Genomic DNA, 18,177 nt, shown 5'->3' on the forward strand with positions numbered 1-18,177 from the left:
TGGTCTAGTACATATAATTTTGGGGCGTCCTTGACATGAAAAAGTTTGAGCACCACTGATATAGCAACATACGTTTTTCAGAAAACTGTTAGGATTTAGAAGACATCTGTAGAATCGGCCTCAGGTCTTAATGTGTTAATGGATTAAAGCTTGAACAGGCAGAGATATTTTTTCTTAAACCTACTCTGCACGCATCATTAGGGCTGGGGCGGTATGGATTTTTATTTTCCGCGGTAATTACTCCCCGTTACGGTACGGTACGGCGGTACGTGCACGCGCGCGAAGCCAATTTTAAAGAACCGCGGGTTACCGTTACCGCGCCATTACCGCTACCACATTGTTACCGTTACCGCGCCGTTACCGTTACCATGCCGTTACCGACGGTGGGTTTTGCACCGTCGTCATTATTATTATTATCATCACCTATGCTGTTGCATTGTCTGAAGTAAGCCGAACAAAAATAAGTTTTGCTCTTAAGCAGTGGTGGAAAAATGCTCAAATCTTGTACTTAAGTAAAAGTATCAATACTGAAATGTGAAAATACTCAGTTACAAGTAAAAGAGAGAAATACCTGGATGATGTTTTCTCTCATCTCTCGTAGTTAACCAGTCTGCGTGGCCGACTGGCATCGTTCCTAATGTTTATATTCCATGACCATGATGTTAGCGTAATCCGTTAAAGATTATTGGAAAGCTATCTCAGATAAAAACTATTAGGATTAAGTAAAGTAGGGAATCTATCCCCGTTTGTTATGAAACTTATGAAATAAATGAAACCGTCGTATGTTTTGCATCAGTGCCGTGAATGCCGTCAATCGATTGGTCTCGGCTGCCGGAAATAGCAGATCTACAAGCTTGGTGAGCTTGTAGATCTGCTCTTTTTGTTACGTGATGTAAGACACTATCGTACGACGAGGTATATATATATGAGAGTGAAATTACACTGGTGACTCCGACCCAAGCTATCTATATATATATATCTATATATATCTATATATATCTATATCTATATATAGATATATATCAGAGTCCTGCAACGGGCCGGATACCCGTGTTTGACGGGTGAAAACGGGTGAAAATTTTACTTTGATAAGATAACGGGTACGGGGACGGGCGGTACTGAACTAATCGCGGGCGGGTATTTATTGTGAAAATCAGAGAGCACTGTTTCCGCCCAAACAACGTAACTTGTGTAACTTAACACAGCACAACTGCACGGAGCATGCTCATGCTGGTCAGTTATCTTAACTCACAAAAACACATTGAACGTCCTGTACCTTCAAATTAAAACTATGTGATGACGTAAACAACGACACGTGTGCTGCGTAGATGCGCGTTCGCGCGTGGCTTAAGCTCGCTCCTCCGTCTTCACTTGATTTCTGTACAAACCTGACCACTGAATGTAGCGCTGTTGTTGAAGGCTGCTATCTTTTTCAACACACTTTTCATTTACACGGATAAACGGGCGGACAACGGGTCGTTTATTTGACGGGCGGGGCGGGTCTGGTTCGTATTTTGAAATAATCACGGGTGATGGGTCGGTCTACGGATCTGAGTATATATATATATATATATATATATACACACATACACACATATACATATATATATATATATATATATATATATGTAAGCTAAGTACTTGAAAATAATGTAACTCAAACAGCTTATGCTTACTTTTTATATGTCTGTGTTGTGTGGGTAGACTATATATATATTCAATCTAACAATTTCTGTAATACTAAAGCCAAGAAATAATTAATTATCAGGCACACACACAAAAGCAAACCCCCAGTTTAATAATAATGGACTGGCCCTGCTCCGACTCCTGTCGACCCCCGGCCCCGGGGTACCTCCACAAAAAATAATTTAAAACATATTTAAAAAAAAAATATATATATATATATATATATATATTTTTTTATTTTTTTTTATCGCGGTAATGAACCTGACGTGCGGTGCGGTATACCGTACCGCGGTATGGCGGTATTGCGGTTACCGCACCCAGCCCTACGCATCATGTGAAAAGAGTGTACCAGACAATGGAGGAGGAACCCCACATATGGGCTCTAATGCAGCCTGGCAGCGAGTCGTGGGTTCGATTCCCGAGCCCGACAACCTTTGCTGTGTGTCACTCCCTGTCTCTCTCTCTCTCCTTGTTTCCTGTCACTCTATCACTAGGCCTGTCACAATTATTAATCGCAATTATTTGAGATAATCGCAATTATTTTGCATAATCGTCGAAAATTACAAAAAGGCAGAAATAGCAGATCTGAAGTATAAAATTATTAAATATGTCAGTAATTTCTTTGAATATTTCAGTTATTTGTCATATCTGCCCTATGCAATTTTGGTTTACGAAGCCAGTGAAATTATCTATCACTGTACTATCTGAATAAAGGCAGAAAAGCCCCCAAAATATATATATATAAAAAAAAGAATAATGATGATGGTACCGAAGCAATTGGTCCTGTGTGGCACAAACATCTTGCAGGCAGTGGCAATGTGAAGTTCAGCACTCAGCACGGCTTTGACGATTAAGTCCTCCACCTGGCTCATAAGTACTGGAAGAAGCAAAAAGGAGGATCGAGAGGCGAGGGGACGGGACAGGAGGGGAGGGGAAGAGAGTGGAGGAGAGAGGAGGGGAGCGGAGGGTCAGTGATTCACAGTATACTCGTCGATGCCACATTTTTTTTTAACTCATGTAAAGTAATACATGTTGTTGAAAAGGTATAAGTAGCTCCCAAGATTAAAATGTAATTTAATCTAAATGTTCCCTCTCATAATGATTTATTCTTCTTTTTCTTTGAATCTTATGTCAAGGGATCGTGAAATTAAGTGCCGCTGCGAACCGCACGACCATTATTTTTGGAAATCTTTGCGTGGATGCTGCAGTTAAAACGTTTGGAAAACGGTTTGCTAAGGATGAGAATGAGAGAGAATGAGAACTCGACTCACATGTGGTGTCTCTCCCCTCCTGCTTCAAATACCTCAGCATCGCACTCATGCTCCATTTGTTCCCATAATCCTCCACTTCGGGGTCATCGCAACTGACAAGGAACAAAAGACAGAGAGAGAACCTCAGTGGCTTGGGCTTTTTCCAAAACGAGAGAAAGCCCCCTGCCCCCACCCCCCATAATGACCATGTAACAACTGACAGATGACTCGATCTGCGTTCCAATTAATTAGCACCCGTTTAAAATGAACCTCTTGAACCCTATAGCATCCCTATTCTGGCGGGAGATTTGATGTAGAGGGGGGAAAAAAGAGCGGACCAAGTACGGAGCCGACCCCGGACAACTAAGTATCGAGAATTTAAGTGGTTAAAATGAACAGCAGATATTTGGTACTGTAGTTTAGATATGACATTACCTGACGTAGTCACTGCTCTTCTTGTTCACGCTGTAGTTGGTGAGATGCATGAACTGGTTCCTGATGTTCTTTGAAGCCCGGTCATACTTGACTGTAGCGAACCTGTGGGGCAGGGCAACGTGTAGCTTATTTGGACAAGAATCAAACGGTCACTCATCGTGGCAAACGGCCATAATGACTTCATTCACATGGCCGACTCCTGACCGAGCGATGGGACACTTTAACCACCTAATAGCCGATCTACAAGCTCACAACACATCACATCGCAATGCGTTGTGAGCTTTAGATTGACTATGTTTGCTATTTTTGAATAAGAAATATATTTTTGGCAGTTTTTTTATTGTTGAAAAATATATATATATATATTTTTTTCCTTTGCATTTTATGGAATTCTTTTGCATTGTGAGCTTATAGATCTGCCATTTTTGAAAATGTCTGAACATTTTTTAAACGTTTTGAAAAGGAATTCTACATTTTCACCTATAATGACATGCTCAAAATAGGGACGCCAGTGTTGAAGGCTTATAATTGCAAAGATTCAATTCTTCTTCCCCTCCTCTGCGTCTGGGAAGGAGTGGGCGCCACATGTGCAACAATGAGAATTCCTTGGCAACACGGCTCGTACCTGAATACCATCAAACCGAGTGGAATGTCAGGAGATAAAAGTGGGATTCGGAATTTGGCCAGGACTTATAACTCACAGCTCATAATCAAGTGCAGCAAACGGAAGGGAGTCAGTGTCGCTCCGCGCAGCAGCATGGAACTTACCTTCGCCGGTCCTCATCCAGTCGTTCTGTCCATCACCCAGCCCCCCTTGCATTTAAACCCTAACGTCCCTATTCTGGACATATTATAATAGGAGAACATTCGGCGAAAATAGGAGAACATTTGCCAAATAGCCTATCAGATGATCCGATCTACAAGCCCACAACGCGTCGCATTGTGATCTTGTAGATCGGCTATTTTCGGCAAAGAGATTTGTGTAGAGGACCAAGGAGTGGACTAAGTATAGTGCCATGGGGGACCCCAGGCAGTCAACTAAGTATTTATGGTTTAAGTGGTTAAGCATCTTGCTCATATGGGCTCTGGAGAGCTCAAGTTTTATTTTTATTTTTTTCCCGTACCCCCCCTTTTCTCTTTTCTTTTTTCTCCCCATAACCCCCCCACCCCAGAGAACTATGTCCATACTGTCAACCAGACAAACAATGAATTATGACAAAGGCTAGGTAAAGGAAACACAAGTAGAAAATATACAACAATATACAATATACAAATACAAATAAAAATAAAATAACATAACCAAGACAAAAAATAATAATAATAATAATAACTCGGTAAATGCATACAGTAGCATATACCCTTGTGGATGATAGGTGTTGTGTACAGGTTTACAGTGCCAGTTTACCATATACAAACATACATGTGCCAAAGTAAGAGCATATTAATCAAAACAATCAGTCAGGGTTCACAGACCATGAAGTAACAGCCCTCTAGTCAGTCGGCCAGGGGTAACCCAGATCATAAAAGGGAAGATGATTAGATAAATAAAATAAAATGTTCCATGTCCTATCTAACAGTGTTTGATTAGCCTGATGTACTGTTGAGACAATGGAGAGCTTTGTTTAGAATTATCCAACCCCCCCCCCCCCCCAGTCCTAAGTCTGTAAAGTTGAGGCTGCCCTCTACTGGTCACTGCATCATGTGTACAAATGATTTTCTCACTTATTGCATAATCTCTATGCCCAAATAGCAACATTATTTACATGACACATATCTGTCAGCTTACCTGGCCAGGCCTTCTTCGTACACATAAATAAGGAGGGGATCGTATGATGTCACCAGCACGTATAACCGCACGTCAAATTTAAAGTCTGAAAACAAACAAACAAACATTAGTCAAAGAAAGATGTGCAGATGTAACGCAACGCGCTGTAAGCTTGCAGATCTGCGATTTCACCGAATGGTCGCACACTTTTGCCAATGTTTTCATAATAAGGCATGCCCAGAATAGGGATGCTAGAGTTTGTGTGGTTAATACAGTGGGACAACTGGAAGAAGAGCTCACCGTCTATCAGCAGAGGGTTGCTAATGTAGCGAGATACCAAGATGTTTTCATCCATGGAAATCTGGTTTGGCTGTGGATGAAACATGGTAATATCATACACCATGCAGATAAACATGACTGCATCCACTTTTAAATTGCCCATTGACAGCTGAGTAACTTTAAACCAACAGAAATTGAACAGTGACGTTCCCAGATCTTTTACTTAATTAAAAGTTGAAATACCACAGTGCAGATATTCTGTGTTACATTCATAATTTGACCTAAGCAAAAGCACAAAAGTATTAGGATCAAAATAAACTTAGGCTTGGGTTGTATAGTTGCCAGGCTGTAACTCCAAATATTGGTGATATATCTTCAATAGTTGCTCCGTTGATTAGAAATTGATAGACCAAAAGAGGCTCCTGGTTGACTTACAATGCACTGTAAAAAAGGTCTCAAAGTCACTTTATAGCACCTACTGTAACACAAACAAAGAGGATTCTGCTCTTTTCCTAATTCAAAATAGAAAAAACAACAAGGAAGTTAACGCATACACAAAAGAGTGACTTTGAAACCTGTTTCAAGTCAATAGGGAGTTTATTTTTTTATCAACAGAATAATTATTGAAGATATCTCACCAATATTTGGAGTTACAACTAAACAACCGAAACCTCTACCAAAGTGTAATTTTGCATAAAAAGAACCAAAAGTAGAAGCACTTATTACGCATAATAATACACATTATTGTATTATAATTATTGATGCATTAATGTGTACTTAAAGCTACACTATTTTATTCATTAAAAAAAAGTTATATAGTGCCGCTTTAATACTGCAGTTGGGAAGGACAGGCTTATTTTAACTACTTTCAATACTGCTGGGCAGCTTGTGACCACCTGGATCAATATACAGTAGCCTCGTTTTGTCTCAATCTATAATAATAATACATCCTCATTTATTCATTTTATATTGTTTATGTCAATCTGCTAAGTAACTAAAGCTTTCAAGAAGTATAAAGCAGCAGAAAATATACAGTACAGCACTTGAGTAGATGTACTTAGTTACTTTCCACCACTGCACAAGTTATCAACAGATGGCTATGACTATGTTTGCCAGTCTATAAAATCAAATAAAAAAAATCAAAGGGAAAATCAGATCAAGGGATGTTGAAATCTACAATGGCATTGGTCATAGTAGGCCGATCCTCAACAGCACTCTATGAAAATCCAATCCGGTGGTAGGAGCTAGGTCATTTATGAGGTTAAAATGTGTTGCAGGTGCTGAAGCTGAGAGCGAGGCAGGGAGGAGCAACTAACCTCAGGGCTGGCTACAGTTCAGAGAAAACCCAAACCCTGAAAAAAAAAAAACTTGAACGACCTTCTTTTCCAAATATCACCCTGACATTCTTTCCACTGTTTCATAAAAATGCCTGAGAAGAAGAAAAGAAGAAAAGAAGAAAAAACGTGTATACGTTGTCCAAGAGAGAGAACCTTGTGGACCTCCTCCAAGAGTCCATGCCTTGAAGTGTGTGATTTACTCAACAAAGCTTATTAATGGCTATGACACACACCAAAGAGGACTCTATCAACAACACTAGTATACTGTAAAAATCCTCAGTGTTAAAGGTGGTGTACGTGATATGTTTTATTTTTTTTACTTTACAGCTCAATATTCAGATAATTATTGCTATAGTGTTTGTTCACTAACAGGGGTCTCCCCAATCCAGCTCTTTAGTGAACATAAAATAACATTTCAGGTCGGGATAAAAAATAAATCCAATCAGGAGAGATAATTTATCAGCTTGAATTTTATAGTGTTACAGTTCCAAATCCTGATCACTTCCAATTTCACTTGTAGCCTGTATGATTTCTCTCGCCTGATTCTCACCTGATTGGATGAAAATGGTATCTGGACCTGAAAATGTATTTTCACTTTACTAAAAAGCTGGAGAAATGGGGAGACCCCTGTTACTGAACACTCACTCTACAGCAACTATTACTGTAGGAATGTACCATGTAACAAAAAACATTAATTAAATCCCCTTTAACTCAAGAGTTACAAATGGATTTTACTGTGTAACATCTTGTTGAGCAGCTGCATCATTCCACATAGCGTTTTCTCGAGGCGACTACGCTACCATCGAAACGTCCGTCAAGAACTTGAAAACAAAAAATGTCTATGCGATTTCTATGAGCTGTGTCAGGGAACGATAGTGGTCTTACGTTGCTGACCAGGTAGATTCCCCTTCCTCTTGAAGACGCCACTGGTTTAATGATCCAAGGGCCCTTGTCCTTAACGAAACAACCTGGGCAGGAGGAAAATTGTGAGTATACAGTTCAGAATGAGCAATAAGGGTGAGTGTATTGTATAACAAGCTCTGTAGGGTTCCCACTCCCACTCTCCATGACCAACTCTAGGGCTGGGCGGGCGATATGGACAAAATCAAATATCATAATTGTGATGATAATATCATGTGGGGGTTTTTTTTTCATGGCAAAAATAGCAGATCTACAAACTCAACGCATTGTGAGGTTGTAGATTGAAAATGTTTGCTATTTTTGAAAACATTTAAAGTTGAAACTATATCTGGTATCATATCACGATATAAATATATTGCCACGCCTATGTCAAAGGACGGTCGGTCGGCAGTCCAACACTTGAATGCTAAACAAGATATCTAAATATCTACAGGCTGGATTGACCTGGAATTTGCTGTGCACCTTCATGCTCCCCAGGGAATTAACTTTATTGATTTTGGGTGCCCCCTGGCCTTTCTTCTAGCACCACCATTAAGCCCAAATGTAATCTTAGTTTGCATACATGATTTCTCATAATAAAAAAGGCAGATTGCAAGGTGAACCCTACTCATTGTGGTGGCAAGGTGGCCTTTCCTCCTGCGCTACCCTTGGGCCAAAAGGCACTTTGTTGCTTTTTATTGATGGCATTTTATTTCATTTTAAAGCTTAAGCTGTTTAAAATATGTGTTATTCCTTCAGTGAATATACACCAATATATAATATATACCATCACCCCTTTATTCTGGCACTAATTCTGGCTCTAAGGATGGCAATGCAAACTGCTTTGTTCTAGTTGGGTGTAGCTACTGGGTCTTTTAGACTCAAAGTTCCAAAACTTTTCAAAAACTACTCTATGACACATGAGCAGATTTACTTGCCTGTCGCTGTCGGGTGGAAAGCCTTTTATGTCATTCAATTCAATTCAATTCAATTTTATTAAAGTGTCAAATCACAACAAGTTGTCTCAAGACACTTTACATGTAGAGAAGAGACCCGACATGTCATGACAATTACTTTTCAGGAAGAAATAACCTGTGTTCCAATGGATCCAATGTAGTTTTTTTTAAATTCTTGTTTAAGTCTTGTTAATACTTTTCATTGGATAAATATTCATAAAACCCACAGACAGACTTAACAACGTCCACCTGGTGTCCCCATTTTGGCTATATCATTTTTGGCGAAAGATTTAAAAAAAAAATAGCAACAATAGCAGACAAGCTCACAATTCATTGTGTGAACTTTTGTAGATTGCCTATTTTTGCGTGACAGTCATACGAAAAAAGATGAAATATGGAGATACAAGGTTTCTGCCTGACAGCGATGACATCATGCCACATATATTACAAGGGGTCATGAACCCCTTCAACCAAACCCACCCAGTCGCCTCCCTGTATATTTTTACTTTCATTTTCTTTAACTACACAGGTAAAGTATCATTGAAATAAATAATCTCTTACGCAAGAGACCTGTGGGTGACCCATCCCTGGTCGACAAGGGATCCAGCGAGGCTCCAACAAAATTTCACTACTTTTCCAAAACTTTTCTCCTTTGATTATTTTACATAACTCATCCAGGCCTGGAAAATTAGATTTTAAAATGCCAAGCCTTTTCCAGGTTTTCTAGGAGAGTGGGAACCCTGGCTCAGGTGCAAGGTTTTTGAGGGAAGCTTACTGCAGAAGTCCTGGTACTCCGACGGAAGCACAAAGGTCTGGGGAACAATGTGGAAGTTTTTAAAGCCGTGAGCCTGCTGCATTCGCTGGATGTTTTTGTACAGGCGATCTTTGCGCGTCAGTTCATATGACCTGGAAAACAAACACGGCCGCTGACCTGTGAGTTAAAAAATGTTCAAGCTCTGTAGTAAGTAAAGTAAAGTGCAGTGCAAACACAGTGGCAATAAGACTCCCTTCTCCGTGACATTATGATTCATTTCATGTTTTAAAGAGGCACGGGTCCAAACTAAATGCACTTTGCAGTGGAAGCCAACAAACACACTGACTGATCTGAAGGTCTTAGAATGGCTCAGCAGCAGTATAAGATGACTGAATGCTCAATGCATCTCCTGTGGATGTCAGTTCAGAGGTGTGGGGGCATTTAATATGTATGACTTATCTATTTAATTGTAATTTACCCTTCTTTTTTTCATTGGCAATTGGTGCTTGGTTAGGTGAGAAAAAAAAAGAATGCAGGGACAATCATTCCTCTTTTGTGTTTCCATGTGTACTCTGAATGTTCCTTCCAATACAATATTGTCTGCTTCAACAGATACAACTGAAGATTGTGCCCTGCACCTGGGAAAGTGGTTGACCTTCTGGAAGTCTTGAAGGCTGCGCAGGAGATAAGGCTTGAGGTGTGACCCCGTCCACATGAGGTTAAAGTCATTACTATTTGGATGAACCTGAAACAAACAAGAGACATTCTGGTCAAGAGAATGTTCAGAGGCTTTGTCAACAAATTTAGATTCACTGCACACAGGACAAATGACCAAAATATATATACTATATATTTCAGAGCAACACCAAGTATAGTAGTTGATGCTAATACTGTGCGAGCTCTGCACAGTTTCCAGTCACCGACAGCAGTATTATATTCTGATGTCCATCACATGTGACTGGTCGGTTAGCATGGATCTAAGAAGCAGATCAGATACTCAGCCACTAATCTGGTGAAATATAGCCTACTCTCTTCAAATCACCTCAAAGCAAAAGCCCGCTCACCAGCTATTTTCATCACCATTTTACTTGATGTGTTTTCTGTTTTGCTTTGTTTTATTCCAGCCATTGGTGGGGAGGCAAGTTTGGCATGGCTCTTTCACTAACTTGTCTAGGAGAAAGCCATATGTTTGCAATAGAGGGTTATTAAACTCTGGCTCTATATGATGCCGTGGCAGACACTCGTCTGCCTTTGATGACGGTTTAGTGGGAGTCCAGAAGCATCGAAGAGAAATAAAAAGAGAATTAATGGTAACTGTTTGAAAGGAGTGATAATGAGGAGTATGCTCCCCTGAGGGCCAATACTTTTTTATTTCCATTGTGGGCACATTCCCAGGCTTCGACTAAAGCATGATTTATACTTAGTTGCGCACCAGTGTCGCACACCAAAAATAGCCGATCTACAAGCGATGCGACACGTTGGGAGCTTGTAGAACAGTTATTTTTGGTGCACGAACAAGTATAAATCAGGCATTAGACAGTATAAGTGAAGGCTAAAAATGACAGATTTTCAATCCCTTATCCTACAGTGTAAAATCCCAGTGGATTGGACAGACATGGACCCATCCCTTATTGTTAAAAAACACACAGAGGATTTTACTGTGTACAATGCTATATATTTACATTACTGTACGTAAATATAGCACTGTGCTTCTGGAATAGAATGCATCATCTGGAATAGAATGCATCATCTTAGGGTTATGCATAATTTATACTTTGTTGTACAACGGTGTACGACCGTCATACATGAAACATGACATTGTTGTGTACGTCACCACTTTGACATTGGACGCCCAAGAACTTTACCTCATGGAATCCATGATTGGTCAGTATTCCTCGTACCAGGCGGCTCTCTGTGCGAACGATCTTGAAGCCCATGTTGTATCTCTCTTTAACAAATGGAAAACAATAGTGCAACTGTCTTTAATGTACTTCAATATGCTCAGACATTAAAAACATTCCTAGCACCCAAAAAGATAATAGGCTGCAACAGCTTGTTTTATCATCTTTCACCGTGTTCCTGCTGTAACCTCAATGCATGGTAATAATGTACCTCCAATGGAGCAGATGTTCAAATCTCTAGAGACGATCGCTTCAGGGCAGAACACCAGGACTGGGATCTTCCTGCTAAGACCACTCCAGGCAATGCAAGGGTGGTCTCTGGGAGGCACAGAATCAAATGAAGCCAGATATAATACATTAGTAAGATGTAGTAAGACATTATGTGCATCCCATAAAAAAAAGATGACAACTGAATGATGTTGTCAAAAACAAATACAGTCTGGGGATTTATTTCCCTTCATGCTATGTTGAGTTTACAGTCCTGGATGATGCTGGCTAGCGGATATGGGCAGCTTACCTAACCCTGGTGGAATGCATCCTGACATGATGTTGACTTTATGTAAGCAGATAGAGACAGAACCACACACAGGGTTCAGGGGCGTGCTGGGCAATAAAAAAGCCCCAGCTACTATATTAACAAACGCCCTGGTAACATTGCACTGAGAATATCTGATAGTGCCAGACTCTGACTGCCTATCAGGGGCTAAAAAAAAAGAGACAGATAAGATAGCATGTTGACGGAGTCGGAGTCAAACTCTATCAGTCGTGACCGTCCTTGATAAGATGGGGCGAAGGCAGGGAGGCATGTAAACAATTGTTGCTCCTAAGCTCAAATATCCAGGTATGCCAGACAATAAGGCTTCTGTCTGCGGTCTGCGGTGATATCTGTGCTACACGCCATTGAGAAAGGTATTTTGATAGCACAGATCTCACAAGTCAGCGAACAACAGAAGGGCTCAGACTGGCTGACAACAAGTACTGTTATGTCAATGTGATGCTCCATTAGAAACATGTTCACACAGGAAGAGGATAAATGTTAAAGAAAACAACTGATCTACAAGCTATAACGTGTCGCAATGCATTGTTAGCTTGTATATCTGTTATTGGAGTATAAATACACATTTAGGATACATATTCCAATCTGTTTCTGATGCTCTGCTCAAGAGACTGAGGCAAGGGGAGGGTTGATAAGACAGTTGTACTGCCGCTCAGGCAGCCAACCAGTCAGTATTAACCAGGCTGAAGTTGAACCATTGCCAATATTAAGCAATCCTGGCTATTTAACCACTTAGATACTGTACTTTGCTGACCGGTATCCCCCAGGGCTCTATCCTTGGCCCCCTCCTTTATTCCCTCTACTCTCTTTGTCAACAATAGCCAATCTACAAGCTCACAATGCAACATTGTGAGCTTGTAGATTTGCTATTTGTATGTTCACCCACTTTGCTATTTGAATGTTCACCCACTGTTTTTTGCTGAATGTTCGCCTATTATAACATGCCCAGAATAGGGACGCTGGTGGCAGAAATAATATGACAAAGACTGGTGGGTGTAACAATGAGCTGCAATGAAATGTCGTTGGCTTTAGCTATTAGGTTTCCAACTTCTTTTATCAATTATGCAAAATAAGAGTTACTCAAGAAGTTCACTCTAACTGCATCTTGGCATCAATAATTAAGATGAGGTTAGGACATCCCCTATAACATAGATTGCATTACACATGATCCGTAGCAACATTTATGAAAATGTACATTTACCGTACAAGGGACTTGGTAAGAGCAAATGTGTAAATGCTTTGCTCAACAACATGATGTTCAAACTGGTACCAGAGTAATGAATGTTCTATTTAAAGACAGAATATACAGTAAAAATCCTCAGTGTTAATTAATCCCTTTGTAACTCAGAGTGTACAGATGAAACAGGGTCCTTTGGGTTCCATCTGTACACTCTCTGAGTTAAATTAACACTCAGGATTGAACTGTGTACATGCCAGGAGGGATCAGTACTAAGCTAGGAACCCATTGGCCATGGACACTAAGGTGTCCTGCTAAGATCAAATCAGACAGCTAACTCTACAAGCCATAGGGATTGTGGGCAGCAGCACGTGTGCGTCCAAAAGGAGAATGCTCACAGAGAGGCTTATCACACCAGCCCTAAAACAGGAGAAATTACAAGCTATTATGTTCTTAACAAAACACTATAACAACTTGATTTTGGTGTTTGTTATCACGTCAAGACAAATGGGTTATGGGAATTCTATCCATGATAAACTATGTCCAAAGTTAAACTGGATAGACACTCTCACACAGTCACATATGAGTTGTCATTATTTGTCTCCATTATTAGACAAATCGATAGACAAACACCAGATTAGAAAGACAGACAGACAGACAGACAGAGGTGGGGGGGGTTCAGGCTCAAGGTGTATACTATATAGTTACATACAAACACTGTAGAGCTGTTGCACTTCAACAGTGTGTACATTAAGTAAAATACAATGAGGAGATCAATGTATGGATAATAAAGAATAAAGCAGAGACAGGCAGGCAGACAGACAGGCAATCTGACATATTGTGAACCTTTAATTAGTATATATCCACTTACTCATGCTCGTCCTCCTGTGAGGACTCAGAAGAATCCTCTTTATCCCGGATCACAGCTGGCATTTCCACGGCGGCAGGTGAAGCAATGCCTGGTGAAATGTTCTGGGTGCCTGTGGTTCTTACCACCACCACGGCATCTCCAACCTACAGACAGACAAGTCACCACCAGTAAAAGAAGCACTGATCATCACTTAACAGAAATCCCAGCTACTGATCAGCTAACGTTAAGCTAACAACGTTAGCCAACAATTGGAGATTATATACTTTCAGTGCATTCAAAACTGGTTGTGGAGAGACTGGACACTGACAACCTTATGTTAGCACAGGTGTGTTAGCAGCAGTCTTGCAATACTCGGTAGCATCATAGATGATGACACAGTTGCTATGGTAAATAATTGCTCGACCAACATGCAGTGCCATTGGAATGAGGAGGAGAACTGATGAAGCCCAGACTGAAGGTAACCAGTGTTGCCAGGTGTTGTGAGAGAAACAAGCAACCTGGTCTATGAAAACAAGCCCAAAAGAAGCGAGCCCTTCGCCCTTTAAAACATAAATACATTGGCTATTTGAAAACAGCTCATCTACAAGCTCACAGCGCATCGCCTTATTTGTTGTTTTAAGTGTTGCACATAATGCAGGCGGCAGCAGGACGTTTACTTATGGAAAACGAGTGCTTCCAGACAGTTCCAAACTCCACTTCGAAAAATTATCAAAACTTTGCAGATAGAAAGAGGATAATTCAAGCTTTCCATGCAATGTTGGTGAGTTTAACGACGTTTGATACAATAGGACTTTCCTGTTTGGATGTATGGGCTGTCTGGTTGGTGTTGCAACTCGAGATTCAAGAAATTAAAAATAGAATTTTGAGTCGCTTGCGGCTAAACCCACAACTACCAGTATTTGCAAGCAACTTTAGAGAACAAGAAGCCCAAAGTCGCCTTTAATAAGCGGACATGGCAACACTGAGCCCAGACTGAAGGTAACGCTAAAAACTAGCCATATATGTAACGTTAGCTATAAGAACACAGAGGTAGCTACTCGCTAGCTATAGGTGAATACCACCTTGTATGCTATAACGGTCAATGAAGTAATAACGAACATACCTAAAAACACGCCAACATAAACGTGCATCTATCTAGTCTTTGAGCGTGCAAGCTTGCTAGCATCACTCACATCACGGCGGCGGGCTTACTCTGATGAGCACCATCCTGTGTTGCCAGGTTTTGCGAGAAATAAGCAACCACATCTAGGGATTAGAGAAACAAGCCCAAAAGAAGCAACTATAGGCCACATGATGAGCACTTATACATACGTACATTGGCTATTTGAAAATAGCCAATCTACAAGCTCAAGATCTGTTATTTTCAAAAACTCTTGCAATAAAATGTGGAATATTTTTTAAAAAAAAGTTCATTCTAACAACAACACAAACACAAAACCTTTTCATGAAAATATTTGAGAACCACTGGTTTAAATAATAACAAGCCTAAATAAGCAAGTACACTTTAGCCCAAGAAATCGCAACCCGCAATTATCTACCAATATACACAAGCAACTTGACAGAAACAGAAGCCCAAAGTCGCTTATAATAAGCGGACATGGCAACACTGCCATCCTGCTTAACGTTCCTGGTAACTACAACAACTGAGTAGCAACCGATAGGCGCATGCGCAATGCACACCTTAAACACTACCTGATGTGTCCAGCCTTTTACTTGTCACATTTTACTCACTCGTCATTGATCATATTTGCCTGGTTGGCTTATCAGATTATACATTTGATTTATTTTACTAACTAGTCATTAACTATCAAATGTTGTTTACCTTGTTGGCAACAACAGAAACAACGAGAGGGAGAGAGAGAGAGAGAGAGAGAGAGAGAGAGAGAGAGAGAGAGAGAGAGAGAGAGAGAGAGAGAGAGAGAGAGAGAGAGAGAGAGAGAGAGAGAGAGAGAGAGAGAGAGAGAGAGAGAGAGAGAGAGAGAGAGAGAGAGAGAGAGAGAGAGAGATGGGGCGGCACCTTAGCGCCCTCTATTGACCGGAGGTGCGTCCTGAAGTAGCCTAGTGCCCAGTCCAAAATCATCCAGGTGCTTCCAGTCTTCTCCCCAAATAGTGCCCAGTCTTCCCTAACAATGACTATGGGAATATATAGTAATGTAACACTTATTTTAACAAAAAAAAATCTAATCAAATCACACCACATTTAAGGATTGTTGTCTGTGGCGTATTTGAATTACTATACTGTAACTATAATATAACAATATATATATTTACAACATAGATTTGCTTTGAATTAATGATCACATTTCTTCTGCTTTAATCTTGCCTTCTATGTTTGTCACATGACAAGATGTGTTGTAAACCAGATTTGTACAGATTTCTTCATGTAGTCAGTGTGAACAGAAACTTTAAATGTAATGCATAATAATATGCATAACTCTCAGAGTTAAACCCGTAAGGGTCCATTTGGACCTGATGCTGAGAAACCTCAGTGATGATGTTTCCATCTCCTAACATTTTGCACGAACAGTCGCACACACACAATCTCACCAGACTTTGGAGAAAACCTATACCGCTGTACCGACGCCTCACACCTAACGATGGATTGTGCCCCCTCCACTCGCAGAGGCGCAAGAGCTATTGATGCCTCCGGAACAAATGCACCAGAGATATTATTCTGTTGAACTCTAAATTGAAGTGATAGTCGTGGGATTCCAAGCAAATGGAAACTACAACCTTTCTCTTCATGGAAAGCTAGCATTCTGAAATAGAAGCCATTGTTCTTGCATCAATTAAAACAAAAAAAAGGATGTCATTGGTGGGTAGGTGTCTGAACTGTCTACAGCCCACCTCTGAGACACAGAATGAGTAGACAGAAATGGTGCCATATCATAATGAGCATTAGTGAGGACCAACTACATGAAGATACGGTTGAAAATGGGTGACGTGGTCCTTTAATGAAACCCCTCACTAATTATAGAAAAAAAGAGACTTTGCTGTTGTTTGTCAGGACTCTCACCTGTGACCATTCTGGTGTGGTTGACCCTTGTCAGGGGTTTTACCCACCAGCAGCATTGGGCCCAGGGTCAGTGAATCACTCAAGCCTCTTCACCACGGCAAGGTCACAGCAAGAGAAGAGGAGATTGGCCCTTACAAGGACTGTTTTTGTTTCATCATTTTGTGTGTGTGGCTTTAAACGTTTTTAGTTTTAGTAATCGGTCCTTACAAGGGCTTTTGGTTCTTTTTTAAAATGTCTTTCTTTTTTTGTCAGTTTTTCTTCAAAATTAGTCATTGCCAATTCCCCATTTCTACTGCAGTCCCTGTTACTGCCATCGCCAGTCTGGGGAGGGTATAGACTACCTTGTCTCCTCCGATGACACATCACCAGACCCTTCTTTTCACCTGTCAGTGAGTAGTTTCACCAGGAGACCGTATCTCACATTAGTCTCTGCTTCCTTCTCTGTGTCCTTCTGAGACTGTATGTCACATTTGTCTCTGCTTCCTTCTCTGTGTCCTTCTGAGACTGTATGTCACATTTGTCTCTGCTTCCTTCTCTGTGTCCTTCTGAGACTGTATGTCACATTTGTCTCTGCTTCCTTCTCTGTGTCCTTCTGAGACTGTATGTCACATTTGTCTCTGCTTCTTTCTCTGTGTCCTTCTGAGACTGTATGTCACATTAGTCTCTGCTTCCTTTGTGTCCTTCTGAGACTGTATGTCACATTTGTCTCTGCTTCCTTTGTGTCCTTCTGAGACTGTATGTCACATTTGTCTCCTTCTTTCTCTGTGTCCTTCTGAGACTGTATGTCACATTAGTCTCTGCTTCCTTTGTGTCCTTCTGAGACTGTATGTCACATTTGTCTCTGCTTCCTTTGTGTCCTTCTGAGACTGTATGTCACATTTGTCTCTGCTTCCTTTGTGTCCTTCTGAGACTGTATGTCACATTTGTCTCTGCTTCTTTTGAATCTTTCTCTTCCAAGTTCCCTGTCTTGTCTGTCTGTGTGGTTCAAGGTTTCTTTATAGTTAAATCTTTAATATTTTACCAAGATAGACAATCCCACACTTGAAATGGTACACTTCCTAAGTGGTCCTAAGTGGTTACCTCTCCCGCCCCTATCCCCTCATCTCCCAACCCTATTTGGTGAGCTCACGTGCTGTGAATGTTGTGTGCCTCCTGTTTCCTAAAGGGGCAGGCACCCACATCACACAGACACAGGAAATCAATTGCTATTTGGGGGTCTTGATTTCCCATTGTCTTTCACAACTTGTGTACAGGTACATAAAGGCCATTTAAACTCCCGTCCAGAATGGATGCG

General features: G+C 40.7%; 1 protein-coding gene across 2 annotated transcripts in view; it reads right to left on the reverse strand.

Annotated features, from left to right (window-relative positions):
* The window catches only part of ttll5 (tubulin tyrosine ligase-like family, member 5), a 98,183-nt gene extending 83,106 nt beyond the window's left edge, over window positions 1–15,077 (reverse strand). Inside the window, exons 1-12 of one of the 2 annotated variants that reach the window (XM_080413282.1) lie at window positions 14,970–15,077; window positions 13,868–14,010; window positions 11,475–11,581; window positions 11,228–11,310; window positions 10,001–10,107; window positions 9,384–9,514; window positions 7,638–7,720; window positions 5,437–5,506; window positions 5,158–5,242; window positions 3,372–3,473; window positions 2,958–3,049; window positions 2,456–2,563 (exon numbers count right to left, since the gene is read on the reverse strand). In XM_080413282.1, coding sequence (XP_080269408.1) covers window positions 2,456–2,563; window positions 2,958–3,049; window positions 3,372–3,473; window positions 5,158–5,242; window positions 5,437–5,506; window positions 7,638–7,720; window positions 9,384–9,514; window positions 10,001–10,107; window positions 11,228–11,310; window positions 11,475–11,581; window positions 13,868–13,929 — 1,030 coding nt within the window. In that variant the 5' untranslated portion in view covers window positions 13,930–14,010; window positions 14,970–15,077. Of the gene's footprint in view, window positions 1–2,455; window positions 2,564–2,957; window positions 3,050–3,371; window positions 3,474–5,157; window positions 5,243–5,436; window positions 5,507–6,731; window positions 6,814–7,637; window positions 7,721–9,383; window positions 9,515–10,000; window positions 10,108–11,227; window positions 11,311–11,474; window positions 11,582–13,867; window positions 14,011–14,969 lie in introns of those variants that run through there. The other variant, XM_080413283.1, reaches the window with a different exon arrangement.
* Window positions 15,078–18,177: the final 3,100 nt, after the last annotated feature.

The sequence above is a fragment of the Gymnoscopelus braueri genome, assembly GCF_963280865.1.
Source record: "Gymnoscopelus braueri genome assembly, chromosome: 19".
NCBI classification, from domain to species: domain Eukaryota; kingdom Metazoa; phylum Chordata; class Actinopteri; order Myctophiformes; family Myctophidae; genus Gymnoscopelus; species Gymnoscopelus braueri.